The 16,553-nt window shown below is 50.0% G+C and overlaps 5 protein-coding genes across 5 annotated transcripts; 3 read left to right on the top strand and 2 right to left on the bottom strand.

The window, feature by feature from the left end:
* BROUX77_000777 (uncharacterized protein) lies at window positions 1-961 on the bottom strand (the record flags this gene model as incomplete). Its single annotated transcript, XM_073752895.1, has 2 exons — window positions 1-753; window positions 833-961. 2 exons carry the CDS (start codon window positions 959-961, stop codon window positions 1-3), a joined length of 882 nt encoding a protein of 293 aa, XP_073609012.1.
* Window positions 962-8,596: 7,635 nt separating this feature from the next.
* Window positions 8,597-10,846, top strand: BROUX77_000776 (uncharacterized protein; the record flags this gene model as incomplete). Its single annotated transcript, XM_073752884.1, has 2 exons — window positions 8,597-9,622; window positions 9,692-10,846. The coding sequence occupies 2 exons, from the start codon at window positions 8,597-8,599 to the stop codon at window positions 10,844-10,846; spliced, it is 2,181 nt and encodes a 726-aa protein (XP_073609011.1).
* A 511-nt stretch (window positions 10,847-11,357) lies between these two features.
* BROUX77_000775 (uncharacterized protein) lies at window positions 11,358-12,994 on the bottom strand (the record flags this gene model as incomplete). Its single annotated transcript, XM_073752873.1, has 2 exons — window positions 11,358-12,521; window positions 12,575-12,994. 2 exons carry the CDS (start codon window positions 12,992-12,994, stop codon window positions 11,358-11,360), a joined length of 1,584 nt encoding a protein of 527 aa, XP_073609010.1.
* Window positions 12,995-13,568: 574 nt separating this feature from the next.
* BROUX77_000774 (uncharacterized protein) lies at window positions 13,569-14,546 on the top strand (the record flags this gene model as incomplete). The annotated part of the gene is made up of 1 exon (XM_073752862.1): window positions 13,569-14,546. One exon carries the CDS (start codon window positions 13,569-13,571, stop codon window positions 14,544-14,546), a length of 978 nt encoding a protein of 325 aa, XP_073609009.1.
* A 771-nt stretch (window positions 14,547-15,317) lies between these two features.
* Window positions 15,318-16,538, top strand: BROUX77_000773 (uncharacterized protein; the record flags this gene model as incomplete). The annotated part of the gene is made up of 1 exon (XM_073752851.1): window positions 15,318-16,538. The coding sequence occupies one exon, from the start codon at window positions 15,318-15,320 to the stop codon at window positions 16,536-16,538; it is 1,221 nt and encodes a 406-aa protein (XP_073609008.1).
* Between the last annotated feature and the right edge of the window lie 15 nt (window positions 16,539-16,553).

Here is a 16,553-nt window from a genome sequence, read left to right as displayed (position 1 = left end):
TTAAACGCTGGTCTTGGAGGAGACCTGTGCCGTAATTGCTTCAATGTCCCCAGGTTTCTCCTCAAAAATGTAAGCAGAAGACGTCACATCTTTCTTAGCAAACTTGCCCGTTTTCTTGAGCTTTGTCTCGGTCAGCCAAACTCGGAAGTATACAAGATACTTGAAAGCGAAGAAAACGACAAAGAAGCCGATCCAGATGCCAATTATGTAGGCAATAACCTTGCCAGTAGAGCCTGAGCCATCCGGGCCGGGGTCCAGGAATGTGTAGGGGTAGAAGCCGCGTGTGGCGTTGGTGAAGTAAGCCAGGATCAAGTATAAGATCATGATGATGCTGACCCAGAACATGTGGGCAGATGGCGGGACGGGGGTGCGGGGGACGATGATCTCAAAGAAGGCAAACCCCAGGTTCATGGCATGTTGCGAAACGTTGGACCAGGCCTCGCGAGCAGTAGGGAACCACTCGCCTTCATAAATTATGACCCAGAAAACAACCGTCACAATCACGGGCATGATGCAGATGGTTGTGTAGTAAAAGCGGTGCATGGCCTGCAACAGGCGAGGCCAACGCGCAAGCAGAGGCGTGCCCTGGAGACAGTAAGTCAAGGTGTGCAGCGACGAGAACAGGAAGTAGAAGCACAGGCCATAAAAGGTCAGGACGGTGAAGTAAGAGAGCTCATTGCGCGACAAGGCGCACGAGTCCCGAGTGCAGTTGAGCACAATGATGACGATGCGCGTGGTCAAGATGTACAGGAACTGGCGGGTAGGTGGTTAGCAGGCGGGACTATAGATCAGCACTGAGATCGGCCGGTAAATAGGCCGGACTTGGACTCACAGAGACGAAGCGGCAGGCAAAGAGCAACCACGGCGGGAGGATCCACGACGTCACAAAGCGGTGTGACGGGTCGAACTGCTTTGTGCCGAGTTCGAAGGCATGTTTGAGCCGGGGAGGAATAGGCTTCATGGCTGATAGGCGGATCGGAGGCGATTAGATGAGGGCCGGTATCAAATCGGCTGGAGGGGGCAAGAAACAAAAGGGAAGGAAAAGAACAGCACAAGACTCATGAATAGCAAAGACCGATCAACAGAAACCAAGCGGCGCAAACAACTTCAGCCAGGAAAGAAAGAAAAGAAAAGAAAAAAATAAACGAGGGCCAGCCTCGACTTGTGCGGATGAATGATTGCGCTTGTGGGACGTCACTTCAACTAAGCCGATCGTTTGGAGCAACTACACCAGGCTAAAAACGTCACGCCAACGCACAGTTCAACAGAGGGAAGGAGGATGACAATAAAAAGGCAAGAGCACGACAAAAAAGACTTGCCACTAGCAAACAAAGACCCGGTGAGCCGGGGTTAGCGACCACATCAGGCAACTACCGGGTATATCTCTAATATGGTTTCAGAGGAGGTTCATGGCTTTGTTTTTTTGGGGGTCCAAGTCACGATAGAGCCTTTTTTTTGCTGTGCAGCGTAGTCGAGCAGCTCACGAGCTGAAGGGGCGATTGTAGTTTTTTTTTTTTTTTTCGTTCTTTACGTTTCTGGTCGGCAGCTTTCAAGCCCATCGTCGCGTGTTCAAATGAGACTCTCAGATCAGTCTTGGGTCATGGCTGCTTTCAGTGAAAAAAACAATCCCATCCCCATAACTTTTTTTTCAGTGGACCGAAAACTTGTCCATGCAGTAGTTAGTCTGTTCGTTGAGCAACAAGACGTAAAAGAAATTGTGGCGAAAGTGGGGCCTAAAGCGGAGCTCCAGAGTCTATTCATCCGGATTTTGTGGGGTCCATGATTCAAACAGCAGGCCTTTTTTTTCGTAGCGAGGCATATGTATGCAATGCATGATGATGAGGCTCAAGTTCGGACCTGCAGCTTTGATTCGAGAGAGAGGGAACCCGCTGGACTGCAATGCTGCCTTCTCCCTTGCATTCACACAAGTTGGGTTGGGCTTTTTTTCTTTTTTTTTTTTTTTCCAAACTGTGGTTGCGTTGCCCTCACTTCAAGACACCCAAGCGCTGCTTGCTTCTTCTTACGCGTTCGGGGGTGGGATGACTTGTGCTAGACATACAAGAATAGTTAGTTATGCGCTAGAAGGCAAGCAGGGAAACGGTGGGTGACTAAGAATGACAGACCCTTTTTTTTTTCTTTGTTTCTGGTTCCCTCAAGCACGGGGACACAACACCCAGCATCACCAAAACACCTTGATGACCTACTTCCTCATGTTATACTCTTCTCAATTGCCATCTCCAAGCCGTTACATGTATTCATTTGCCTAGAGCATCCCGTGGGTGGTGTACCCTCTTTTAGGAGAACCCTCTTACTCCGCGGAATACATTGCCGGCTCCCTCCTTTTCCCCTTCCTCTCGCTTGAAGCACAACACAAGTTCAATTAACAAATGGCTGGTCAACAACAACGGTTCTCTGGACGGTCTGGGCTTTTTTCCTCATGCACTCGGCCACCATGTGCTCTGAGCACGCTATTTTTACGCCAGTTCGTCGAATGTTTTTGTGCCTGTCTCATTCGGGTCAACCGTCGACACGCGTTGTCTATTTTGCATGTACATACGTACAAGTATATTAGAAATAAGGTGCAATAACATTGACAATATCAGTGATATAAAAGCAAGTAAATATCAATCGTAATACATAACAATAACATCCGGCATCAGCATGTCACGGCGGCTGTTGACTTTGGCAGTCGATCCATGTTTGTCCACTTGTTCTGACAAAACCGGAGCCTGTGCAACCTACTTTAACCCTTCCGGATATCTCACTCGACCTTTGGCCTTCATTCTTTCTTTGAGCACCGCTCACCAGTATATTCTGCCGTATGTCGCAGCCATGGATGCATGTGCCATCTCCCATGCTGGGAGTAGAAGGGGAAACAATCTAAGATCTCAGGTCTCACGTTTGTTCAATGTTTCGTCTGCCCGCAACTTGCTACTGTTCGGATGACTCTGGAGTAAACAACCCAGTATGAAATGTTTCATCGTGACTTACACGAAACCTGAGACTTTTCTGGCTCTGACTCTATGCATAAAATATTTGACATCTGTTATGTTTGACGTGATGATCTTCAAGTTGTTCAAACAAGAGTTCTGGTATGCGTCTGAGAGTAATTATTCATGAGATGACGAGACTAGAAACCGCCATGAGGTCAAATCATCAGGGTTACATCCAATGAAAAACCCTGGGATACTACATAGATTAGTCATCGTAGATGACCCTTCTAGAACTTCAGTGGAAAGCCCTTGGTCAAGTTCTGCCCCGCTAGTGTCACTCTCATGATTTGCCTCCTCCATCCCGAGACCAGGGCTTGCGCAGGTTCACAAGGGAACATGTAGATTTTGGAGGATGAACTAGAATATCATAATATCGTTCTGTTTCAAGGGACTTGAACTGTCGGAATTGTTCAGGTGCGGAATAGAGCGGCGGGAACAGGTTATGCATGCTGTTCTCTCAGCATCAAATTATAGTGGAGGCATTAATGTGTCGAGACGTTTCAGAATACAAGTTAGGCTTGGGTACAAGTCAAAAGCTTTCTTGGGTTTAGAAAAGCCTTTGAAAGGGAGGTGTAGAAAGAAAAATGGAGCGTTTGAGTACAGTTGATGGAACAGTTGATCTTGCACATGCTCTAAAGGTTATGCCATGCCATTGTTCAGTTATTTCCCGGGCGGCACTTGGGGGAACACAGACAAAAGTGACACATAGAATCTGTGTATGAAGCGTGAACCTGTCTCCGTGCCACACTAAAGCGCAATTTTCTTTCCCCAAGACAGACACAGGTCTGTAAGCATATCAGGATACTGTTTCGGTTGATTGGTTTGGAGACGTGGCTTCATCAAGGAACAGTCCTTGAACATTGTATCCTATATCCGGAGTGTACTACGGGGCCGACGTAGATCACTGCGCTATCCTTTAAACCAGAGATGTACATCTAGTACCCGTGTAGAGCCAGTTAGCTAGATTTAGGGGGGAGGACCAGCAAACCATGATCACACAAGGAGCACTGCTCCCTCCTCTCCCCCCACAGTGGCTGCGTTTTTTTCCGATGGTGGTGGCCGGGGGAGGGGCTCAGAGAGTGGATTAGCATGTGCGATATGTGTGATGTATTATATGTAGAAGCCAAAAGCACAGTCAGAGGTCGTTGGGCGTAGACACATGATTCGTGCCCAAGACCGACCTTTCATGATTGAGAAGAAAAAAGAGACAAGAACAAAAAGGACCCGGACAGCCACGTTGATATGATGGAGCTGGTGTATAATATGCCATTTATAGCGATATGTGAGTTTGGGTGTCTTGTGTGTTCGTAGTGCCAAGAAAGAATGGCCGACGGCTTTAGCTAGTTGGTGGTATTTGACTTGTGTGTGTATATGTGTGTGTGGACAGAGGTTTCCCATGCATATGCTTGTTCACAAATATGTACATACAGAAAATCCTGCATACATAATACAGCCCCGTTTTCGTTTTCTGTCCACCGGTTGTAGAGGCACAAGGGGGGCGTGAAGATGGAAATACGCACCACGAGACATTCCCAGGAAATATTAGATGCTGTGATTGAAATTGATGGTACGTATATTGGTATGTAATGGAGACAAGTCGAAGCTGGTGAGTAGATATAGTTAGTTATGAAGTTCGTGGATAGATGCATGTTCATGTGTGTGCCTACAGTATTTACTGCTCTCGATTGGTTATGGATTACCCATGTTGTAGGCTAGTCACCATCCATCCCATGGAGTTCTAGACTTCTGGAGTCTATGAAAGCCTATGCCGCCTTTTTTTCTTTTTTTTTTTTTTCCGCATCTTGACCCCTTTCGATTTGGACTGGGCCAAAGACGGCAAAGATCAACGGCAACCAAGGGAACAGAGTCTCTCGTGCAAGGAAATGACGACAGCAAAAGAGGAAAAAAAGAAAACATTGCGGGTTTTTGTCGTATTTTATGTGACTGACTAGCTATATATAACCTTTTTTTATACAACTCTTCTTGTCTAGGGCTCCTTTCCGACAGGCAGGATCTTCCATTAGTAGCTGGGCCACTAGTGATACAGGAAGATGTCGAAAAGGGAATCTTTCGTTGCAGTGGATCTACGATAAGCCAAAGGCGTATGAAGCTACTAGATGGGGCTCTTCTTCCGTCTGTTCTAATCTCCAAGGCAATGTGCATATATTTGCACTTGTACAAGTGCGGCGACCCTGTCACTTACTTGGTCACTACGCTAGATACAATCAAGAATGTTAATATCGCAGGCCCCTATTTCTTTTCTTGAATTCTTTTTTCGCTCACTTGTCCTAATATTCGGACAAATTGACGAGTCTGCTGAAAAGGAAATGGACGCTGCGGCAAAAGAGCACAGAATGTGACTGTGATGAGTGTCAACCCTAACAGCAAAAAGAAATATGCACACAAATATTGTATCGATGATCGCCCAGCACTGCCCGCACTGCCCGCGCTGGCTGACCAAAGTTTGCAGTTTCCGTAAAACATCAGACGGTGCTGGCGGTGGAAAAGGGCTCTTGCCTGGCTTGGCGGCGACTTGCCTGCAGTTTCGGGTAACTACGAACTCTGACTAGCCAACTACTCATAGTTAGTTACAGATAGTTGACTAGTTGGGTGTGTGTATGTATTTGTGGGTTTGCGACGGACTTGCGGCGGACCTGATGGCGGCGCTTGTTGGCTTTCTAGCGCCGAATTGCCGCCTGGGGGTGTCTCTGGGTAATTTCCCCTGATTTCGCTGCTCTGCTGGCTTTTTCTCTTGAAGCCGTCGTAGGCTTGGCTGCGCCAAAATCAATAAGTGGTGTCCCTTTACAGCCTGCCCCTGGGTCGTTTTGCTTTCGGTTAACGTCGCCTGCAGCAAACGACAGCGTTCTTCCTCCACCTCTGGATGGGGTCTGTGCCATCAACCCGGACCCGGGTTGCTGCTGGCTTTGTTGATGAGAGCGACAAAGTACGTGTCCAAATAGAGCAAAAAGCCCTCATTCGCAAGAGCAGCCACAAGCGGATTGCGACCTACATACATATGTACACGGGCTTTCTATCTCGTTTACGCCTGCCGCTGCCAGACTCGCCAGGGAAGTACGGCAAGCCAATAGCCATGATAAAAGGACCGGCGCGGACTTCTCGGTGAACCGGCACAAGCAGTCCTGTGTATGGGTGCAGTACCAACCAGGCATCACGAACTCTCTTTGATGCTAAATACTTAATACTAGCGTTGCAGGGTCTGGTATCTGCCCTCCTTTGGGCTGTGCGTACATACATACATGTACTTTCGGCAATATATTTCCGCGTCTGTGCCATGAGTTGTGTGAACGGGTTGGAATGAGGGCGGCAGGAGGGTGCGAATATCGACAGCGACTCTGCGGGTTATTGCCTCTGAACAGACACATGCAGAATGGTTTAGCAGCTGCGGCTTGTGGTGGCTGTTGACTTGACTTGTTCTTTGCACGTATACGGAGTCCTGGCCCCCCTTTTGGCCAGGTCCTTCCTTGTGTTGGAGTGCTAGCCCACAGTTGCAGTAACTGCAGCAGTTCTCTGTTCGCAGCAGCTTCTCCTGTTGTTCGACAGACAGCACCGCAGCAATAATATTGGAAGGAGCCCGGCCGGCGCGCTTGCCCTGTCTGAGCTTTTTTGCTCCTTCTCCCCTCTTCTGTAGATTTCTCTTCTTCCTCACACCCAGTTTGTATTTTACGCCCCTACTCCCTCTCCCCATACCGTGTCATCTGTATTGTGCCTCATTCGATTTTCTTTCTTGATTTTCTTTTAATTCTGCCTTGTCTGCTGTTCGGCCGTTCGACTGTCCGCAAACTGCGTCGTTGCTTTCCATCGACGCCCGTCTGTCTTTGCAATAAACCCGCCGCAAGCCCGTTGTTCCCACTTTGTTGAAGCCTCCCTGGCTGCTGATTGGCCAAGCCCGCACACTCACAGGCACGAGCTTCAAATCGACCAGTCACCACCCACCACCACCGTCTTTGGCCCTTTTCTCACACGCGGGACGACGAGAATAGACGACAAGCCCATTCTTTTGTACATATACATAGAACCACGGCCCCACGGCTCACGGTCCACGGTCCACGACTGCCTCCCCCGCCTCTGCTCTTTACTGCCTACCCTCTCCTCTCTTCTCGTCTCCTCTGCTCGACGGCTTCTGTCTGCCTCTGCTACTTTGGGCCAAAAAAGATCACCCACACTTTGCGCCGTGCTGCATGAACGCCCGCCCGCAGAGCGTCCCAGCTTCTTTCCTGCTCACCCGCTCTCAATACGAACGCAGACGGCCACCCGTGCTGCTACTTGAGTCTCACATCCAAAGCTGCTGCTGTTTGAGCTCTGCTGGCCCCTTGACGTGACGCCGAATTCTGAAGCCTCTTCTGTTTCTGCTTCTAACTACCCACCCGCCATCTGATTGATGGCTTCACTGGCTGGCTGATTCTCACTGCTGACCGTCTTGAGCTGGCTTTGACTGCTCTACTCCTGACCAGCAGCGACTAAATACGCCACGTCTGCGCCGCGACTTGTATTTGAATAACCGTATTGTACCATATTTCAAGAGTTCTGCTTGATACACAAGTAAGCCTGTCGTCTTGTTGTGTACTAGTACGACCTCTGATTCTCCTCCATCTGGCGCCACCTAATCCGCCTGTCAAGATCCTTGTGCGTAAAACAGGCCGCTATCGTGGTCTTTAGAGCTCGTGTTTGACGCTTTGAAAATCTTGTCAAGCCCTGTCTGTCAAAAAAAGTAAACCTTCCATTCCTCAGGCGGCATCCAAAGGTCTCGGTTCTTGAAAGAACCCTTGTAGGGCAGATTCCCTTTCGTCAGGCCTCAAGACATTTGCTGTCTCGACCTGATAAAACGCCTCCCTCCGAGAGAGCTATTTCCAAACCTCAACACTTGGCTTCAGTTCTAGAAAACGGCGACACTTGCTATAATAATCTAGACTGGCGTTATACTTTCGAGCGAGCACGAGTCGTTCCGAACTGCACTTCCATTTGGCATCAATACGACAGCGCCATCGGTGTTTTCCGTGCAACGTAACCCCCCGTCGTCTTCTTCGCTACACAAGTAAGTTAAGCTGCTTCTCCTGTTGTATTACCTTTGCCCTTTCCATACGACCTGGCCTGCCTGGTGCTGGCCAAAAAGCCTGTCGCAATATCTTGCTCCTTGATATCGCCAGCTCGGCTTGTTGTGCACCAACTGCTTCGCGTTACATTGCATTATACATCCTCTGAAAGCACATGTGGCCCGCCAAAATTAAAAGAAATCGAGATAATAAGGCCAGGCCTGCCTTTTATTTACCACGGCTGGTCTCGACTCGATTTGACTTTAATCATGGTGATTATTCCTGCCCTGGTCGGCTTAGTGCATACTACGTTGAGCTGTGCATTTAGCTGTGGCTTACACGGACCATAATGTTATCATCTCTCCCCCAAGACCAGGCAGATGATCCTGGTCGCCAATATAGCGCCCTCAGTTAATCCCAGGGTCTTTTTTTTCTTCCTCTTCTCTTTTCTCTCTTGCCGCACTTTTCGCTGACGTTGGCCCTGCTCTGGAAGCTTTACAGTATATAGATCTGCATGACCCAGCCTGAGCCTGCGTTCCTTTAAAAAGCACCATGGCACCCTACGACATTCGGTCCATGGCCCTCGAAAATCTCCCTTTTGTTCTGGTAGAAAACGACGACAACGATCAAGGCTCGTTTATGACTTTTCATCTGCAAAAAGACGAAATGGAAAAACACTACCACCACAATGACCCTCATGGGGAGTACATTCCTCAGCCGCCTCATGATTTTGATGATCACAACGACCTCCACAATGACACCACACATCACCAAGAAGAACAACAACAAGACCCCGGAGCACCGAGCCACCCCATCCGCGAGATGCAGGCTGCTTTCTCGGAGTCTTTGATCGAAGCCACCAACAACCCCGAACCCAATAAGCCCTCTCTCCGTGAATTCGACCCCAAAGTCCGTCGCCAACAACTCATCGAACAACCTAAAAATGAAGATTTGCCTTACACAAGATGGCGCTATCGACCGGGGCAGAAGCAACACGAGCTGTGGAAGCTAATGGCGCAAATTTCCTTTGGCGTCTACCTGCTCTTGAATGGCAGATCCAACAGTACGGACCAAGTCATCACCATTCTCCAAGGCCACATTGACGATATTGATGAGTTCCTTGAAGTCTCACTCGAGGATCTCTCAGAGGCAGCGCGTGACCTCAACAGTCGTATCCAGCATCTCTGCCTCCCCATGGAGAATCGCCAGGTTTTCGAAAAGCTTCTTGAAGACCGCAACTTCCGTGCCGAGCTCATGAGCGGTAGTGAGACTATTGAGCATGTTATTGCAAGAACAACACTGTTCCTCGACCAGTGCGATGACGACATTTACAACGGCTTTAGTGCAACAAAAGCCTTTAGCGGTTATCTCGACAGTGAATCCCAGGAGAACTGGTCCGAAGAGCGGCCGAACGTGATGGGCATCTTTGAAGCAATGGTCAACAACACCGATGGTTGGCAAAAGACCTTTATCACGTTGGAAGAAAAGGCCAAGGAACTGAATGAGCTTATTGTCAACCTAACCCAAATGGTAGCGGACATGCAGCGTATCGCTGCTGAAGTCAGCAGAAGGACTTGGGTAAGCTAGTCCCGCCCCGTCACACAAAACAAAGGCAAAAAAGACCATGACTAACACTAATATACACAGATCTCCATTGAGCCGTTTTCTGGCCCTCAAAGCAAGGCGGCATCTCACATGTCCCAAGTCTCTCAAGCATCCTATGCCTCTCCTCCCTCATCATTCTCCAAAGATAACCAAAGTGTTCGCTCTCATGGCAGCATCCCACAGTCCGCAACTAGACCAGCACCATCCACTTCGTCCATGTCACACCACCCCGGTGAAGGCGCCCTGACGCCTCCTCCCGACTCGCGATTCAATGCACACCTTGGATTTGATGACAGGCTGTCTGGAGAGAACGAGTCTGATCTGGAGGCTGATGCGATCGCAGCGTCGCCAGACAATGAAGCCTTTATGCTTCAACCTCATGTGTATACACCTAAGCTGAATGGCCATGAGTCTCCCCTTTCACCCCCAGAGAGTCATGCCTCGCCAACTCCACAGGAGCCTGAAATGCTCCTCTCAGACAGACGGTATAGCAAGAACCACCCCACGATCTCGATACCAACATCGCATGAAAATGCTTCCAGAACCTCCTTGAGGCAACGCGTGTCGCTCAAGGGCCATGCGCCAGACCATATTCATATCCCACCCCACCGACAAACATCCGCGCCTATAAACCCATACCAACGACAACAACTCCAGCAAATGCAGCAACAGCAGCGTATTTCTGACTCTGCCTTCAGTGCTAGCATGGAGCACCACTATTACAACCAACCAACTGCTTCTATCCACAGCGACATGTCAGCAGGCCTGACGCCCCCTCAACTTCTCATTCCCTCGCCCCAATCTGAGGTGCAACAGTCCTACCACCCTGTTCTTGCTAGCCCTCATTCTCCTCTCCAGCAAAGGCCTCATACATCCCACAACACTCCGCGATTCATTCCCAACACCCCGCAAGAACCGCTTCCGCCTATGCTCCCGGTCCAGCGCCAGGTCCCCTCCCGCGCCGGTGGTGGTAGCACGATGAGCGTTGCCACGGCTATGACTTATGACACCACAAATTCCGATGGACCCCAGCGCCAGGTCAAGAAGAAGAAGAGCAAGTTTGGCTGGCTGAAGAAGGCCTTCCAGCTGGATGAGGAGGAAAAAGCAGCTTTTGAGGCCCGCCGCCAGATGAACGCGCGTAACCTATACTATGATGACCGCAGCTCGCAGTTCTTGGACGGACGCAGAATCAAATGATTGGGCTCTGCTCTCCACTTTCCCTCCCATCAACCCACTTAACGAACTGCCATTACTGGTGTCTACCACATCGCATTGGCCCCCCCTACCATGTCATTCGTTACTGATTGATCTCGAGGTGGTGGATACTTTTTTTTTTTTTTTTTTTTTTGGTAATCCTCTTTTATTATTCCTTTAGTCCTCACGCCTTTGATCTTGTACTCGTTCCTTTGAAGCCCGGAGCAATGTTATTTCATTTGTCATGTTTCCTTCTCTATACCAATTCCTGTCTGCATACTACTTCTCTACTTGTCTTCACATTCTCGATTTTCTTCATTGGTACATACATAGCCCTCTGATTTCTCACCACGTAATGTACATTTATGCCTGTCTTTTGGTTTCTCTTCTCATTCAATGCATTCTTATTGTTCAAAGTATGTTCTGTGTGTGTATATATATACATATATGAACTATCAAATCAGTCATTTAGACTTGGTGATGTGTGGTGGTGAATGTCTCAAACTTGTGATTTTCACTCAATTTCACCAAACCCAAACGCCTTGACACGACTGAAAATGAATGGCTTTTCGTTTTTCAGTGGGAGCTCCGACCACCGCTGAGTGTCGCAGTTATAACTCCAGAAACCATTCCAGTTGATTTTGTTGTTGACCGCTACCTTCCCCGACGAACGTAGTGCCAACTGTGTCATGTACGTGTATTTGGGTACAATGCCCTCTGTCTCCACCACCACGTCACCGTCCACCTCAAGCGGGGCCTTCTCCTCGTTATCACCGTTCACGAACCGTCGCAGCGGGTTCTTCGCCAACGGATCCGCCATGCGCCAGCGCCCGCGCAGCAAATGTGCTACCAACGGATGTGTGCTATGCACATCCTGGTCAACGGGACCGGTGCCCACGCGGGTCAGCACCGGCACAACGACGGCCGGCTCCTCGGTCGTCAGCAGGCTGATTACGGCTCCGTCACGTAGGAAGCGCAGGTACCGGAAGTATGTGACGACGTGCACGGGTGTCCACATGGTCTTTTGGTCGGGTCCCGTCTGTCCATCGCGCAGGTAGTTGACGCGCGAGATGTAGCAGCCGTTGAAGCGCAGCCGCGGGCGCCAGCGGAATAGGCGCCGCCACGAGCCGGCGTACGGCTTTTGGGTAAGTAGTGTGGCGCAGACCTTTTCGGTGCGCGCGAGCCGCCGGGTGTTGGTATGTTCTTCGTGGTGCTGCTGCGCAGTGGCGCTATTGGACGGCAGCTGTGTTGCAAGCGCGCCGCTTATGGTCCGGTGGAAGGCGTAGTACATGCCGGAGAAGCCAAAGCGGAACGACAGGCAGGCGGAGCGCCAGATGCGTTCTTCCGTGGCGACGATAAATGCCATGCGTTTGCAAACTTGAGCGAGGCGGGCGAAGTCGCCGATATCGTCGGCAGCCACTTGCTCTAGAATGGCGAAGAGAATTTCATAGGGGAGTGAGGCAATTGGGCATGGCGGAGGTGGCGTGCCTTCGATCACCGGCGGAGCAGGCTCTATCTGTAAGTCTGCGAAGCTAGAGAGGAGCTCGTCCATGGTCAGTATGACAGCTGGTTCTGTCTCCTGAGAAGGCTTTGGGTTTGCCTGAGATGTCGATGCTGATACTTTGAGCTTGGCAGGAAAGTGCTTTTGGCGGTAAGCCTTATCGACGGCACTGTCCATCTATAGATATTGTTAGCAGTGTACTTCTTTCGAATGTTTCACGCAGATCTCACCTTGAAGGCTTTGCGGTACAAACTCAAGCTGTCACCCAGGTTGCCATGTGCCTCCTTTTTGATAGCCGCCTCGAAATGGTCTAGGGCCGAAACCAGTTCTGGCTTCTTCTTCCTCTGCGACTCATACTCAAACAGCGACGCGCCAAAAGCCGGCCCTGCATGGTCCTCCTCGTCAGAAGAGGATTCGACGTCTTCAATAGGCGCCGGTTCTAGTACCACAGAGGGATTCTGAGCAACATCAAGGTCAACTTCCTCCTTGATCTGCCTTTTGGCCGCTAGCGGGCGCGAGTCGCCAGGTTGCTTGTCGTTGGAAGTGTCGTCTTTTCTTGTCTCAATCTGGAGATCTCGTAGCCACTGTGACCGGAAGTCTTCAAGCTCGGAAGACAGTGGCTGCGCTGCTTGGGATCTTGACGACGCCATTTCAAAGGAGAGAGGCAAGGAGCTGGGAGGTGGACGGGAAGAAGCGAGGGATGAATAACTGCGGCGTTTTTAGTCGGTACATTGAAACTTCTAGAAAAAGGCAGGTTCTCCGATTATGTGAAGTCAAATAAAGTCAAAGATAGCATGAACTAGAACAGAAAGAACCACATCTCAAGATTTATAAGTAGATGTCCAGATGTACACCGGAGGTTCCCAATGGCGGTCAGAACGGAGTGGGGCTATCTTTCTTATCGTCGGCATCCGCTTTAGGCCGTGTACAGGGACAGATCACTCGCCGAGCCTAATTGGGATATTGCGAACTGTACGATCCGGTTAATAGTTGTGATTGAGATAAAGAGAGCAAGAGTTATTGCTAAGCATGTCAGCCACTGGTGTGATATCAAGTCCCAACCACAAAGCCAGCCACATCACGTGACTACATACCCTTACCTGCTGTCCCTGGATGTACATGAACCCGTATCCTACTCCATAGACCCGAGCCGACGCCAGCCCCGAAACTAGACTTGGCCGAACTTTTTCTCTGATCGAGCACAAGCCTCCAAGACCCAAGCTGATGCCCCCGCCCAAGACGGCACAACCGACCAAGAATACCAAGGAAGGCTACGACTTCTCCCCGCTTCGGAAGGCAGCCGCCACCCGTGACATCCTGGTGTACTCAGATGGCTCCAAGCTTGATGACGGCCGCACTGGCTGGGGATTTGTCATCTTCCAAGGTGGCCATCTGCTCGGAAGCGGACGCGGCTCCCTTGGGACGAATCACGAAGTCTATGACGCTGAGATAGCGGGCGCGCTGTTTGGTTTGAGGATGGCCCTCTGGACCCCCTGCACCTACTTAGCCGACAATATCCTGGTGATTCTAGACAACCAGGCCGCTCATGACTGCCTCCTCCCCGGGGCCACACCGACAGACACCAGCCAAGACCGTATCCTTGAGTTCCACTCACTTGCTAGCACTTGGCCCAACCGACACCGCTACCCTCGAGTGCAAGTGGGACAAGTCCTCCCGTTCTGGGTTCCTGGACACAAGGGCATTCCCGGCAACGAAATGGCTGACACCCTGGCAAAGAAAGGCGCGTCTCTGACTCCACCACCCGACCTAACCCCCTCCATCGCCCACGTTCACCGTGTGGCACGCGAAAGGCTACGCGTTGCGTATGCAGAATGGTGGGCTGTATCAGCCCCCACGTCATATAAGGACCTCGGGCTCACGGCGGCCCTGAAGGCCCCATTCGAACTGACAATGCCCAGAAGGACTCTTGACTGGCTGCTCGCTGATCGTTCCCACCACGGGGACTTTGAAGAATACCACGAGCGTATGAACCACGTCAACTTCAAAGCCACTTGCTCATGTGGGAAACGCAAAGACCCCCTCCACTTCTTCTTCTGTTGGAAAGGCAAACGTCTGTCGAAGGTCTTCGCCAGGAGGCCCATGCACTCGACGATCGACGATGCCCTAACCACGAAGCAGGGCGCACATGACTCCCGCAGGTTTGTCGAGGAAACAAAATTCTTCGTAGATATTTGCCCGTAGCCTGTAGCCTGTAGCCTTGTTTTGGCGGACGGTAGGAGAGAAAGCTCAGCCAGGATAGCGCTGCTTGAGTCCCCTTTCGCTCCTCAGTTCCGACCGGGTTTTCCTCTTTTCCCGGGGTAGATGTACCATATAACTTTTCCTTTGTTTTCCGGACCTTCATCTTGGAGGGATTTTCGAGGACCCTAGGGTGCCTCGACGTCTAACGATCCAATAGGGTCGGGTCCACGTGACCCACAGACAGACGTAAAACGCAATAATAATAATAATAATATTATTATTGCGTTTTACGTCTGTCTGTGGGTCATAATAATAATCCTACTCCATAGAACTTGTTGCGAGGCGCTCAGGGTTACCCGGTCACGTGTTATCGGACACATAACCAACATAGGCCAAATGATTGGTGAACCCCTCTCCTCAATGTGACTCATGGAGTGCGTCCAACTGAACCCAGCCCGTACCTATATAAAGGGTACAAGCAGGTACTTAGATGATGAGGACTATGAGGTTTTTTCTCTGTCGTGATTTTGTTAGCTTTAGTTTTATTTGCTTATAATACATATTTTCATCAACTTCTACAGAACTCTCTCTCAAATATACTCAATTTCCACGCAAAATCTCAACAGGTTATGAGCCCTCGCTTTCACAAATCAAGGCACCCTCTAGTTATCATGATACACCATCCGCTCGGTGCATATGCGAAAGCATTTTACATATACAGATTTCTTTTCCTCCCACTACTTTCCTCCTATTTTTCTAATTCCCCGCTCCAAGATGGTCAACAAGACAATTGTCAAAGGTCTCACCATCGACGCCAAAACCGTCGCGCTCTCTCGCACGTGGTTGTCGAACCTGGAGATAGATGTCCCGCTTGAGGATGTCGAGAGGTCGATCGCGAAATACAACCTTCCAGAGATTGGGCAAGTTCCCTTTGCAAAATGGATGAAGACCTTCGAGAAGATCCTTATCATGTCGAAAACCTGTGCTCTTTTTGTTGGCGATGACTTGGTTGACATGTCCGCCCACATGCTGTTTGCCCAGGGCTTCTGGTCCGACATTCTGAGAAAGTGTTCCAAGAGAATTAATTCTTCACAAACAGCGAGTCTGAAGCAGATGCTTGAGAAGATCTTGGCATCAGCGACAAAAATCGACCGAGCTACGGCTGCTGTTCGGATTAGGGAACTCATGTTGGTGCAGATGAGGAACATCCACGACCTTCCCAAGGTCATCACATTCATAAAGGATTGCGTTGCTATATGCGAGGCTTATGTGACGAACCTGGGAGAACTGCTGGCTCTGACCCTCCAACCGATACTGTCGCCGATCGACATCAAACTGGCCGAAAGAGTTGACGACTGTACAACCGTCGATGAAGTCCTTGATACTCTGGACGATCGCGCCTACTCACTAGTAAAGTCGACTGGGCCTGTCCCTAGCTGTGCCGGATGTGGGAAGGATGGGCACCCTGTTGAAGAGTGCAGGAGACGCTCCCGGAAGGGGAAGAAAAAGATCAAGGCGAAAGCCAAAGGAACTGTGAGTTCTTTTCGTAGAGTGGAGGCTTTCCTAGTAGATGGTGGTTCAGATCACTCTATCCTCCCTGATCAAGATCATGTTTCATCCTATGTCCCAGTCACAAGTTATGTGAATGTAGTTGGTGACAAGCATGTTCGAGTCCTAGGTAGAGGTACCGTCGAATTTCTTGGCGATCAAGGAGTCATAATTAAAGTATACAATGTGCTCCACATGCCTCAACAAGAAGCTATCTTTTCCGCCGGAGAACTTCTCTCCATGGGATACATGCTCGAAACACTGGTTGATAGAATTACACGTCTAAGTAACGACAAAGGATCAACACTGACCCTCACGTTCCGTAACAAAAGGATCTGGTATGACATACCAACTCCCAAGGTTTCATCCTTGAAGGCCGACCGAGACTGGCACCGTGCCTTTGCACACATCAACAGCCACTACGTACAGCGCACCCTCGCCCATTAATTATTGCGAGAGAAA

Source organism: Berkeleyomyces rouxiae (assembly GCF_048999995.1).
Source record: "Berkeleyomyces rouxiae strain 22BRR77 chromosome Unknown BrBRR77_ptg000001l, whole genome shotgun sequence".
Lineage (NCBI taxonomy): Eukaryota > Fungi > Ascomycota > Sordariomycetes > Microascales > Ceratocystidaceae > Berkeleyomyces > Berkeleyomyces rouxiae.
Note: the sequence above shows the minus strand (reverse complement) of the source record. Positions and strands in the feature narration are given on the sequence as shown.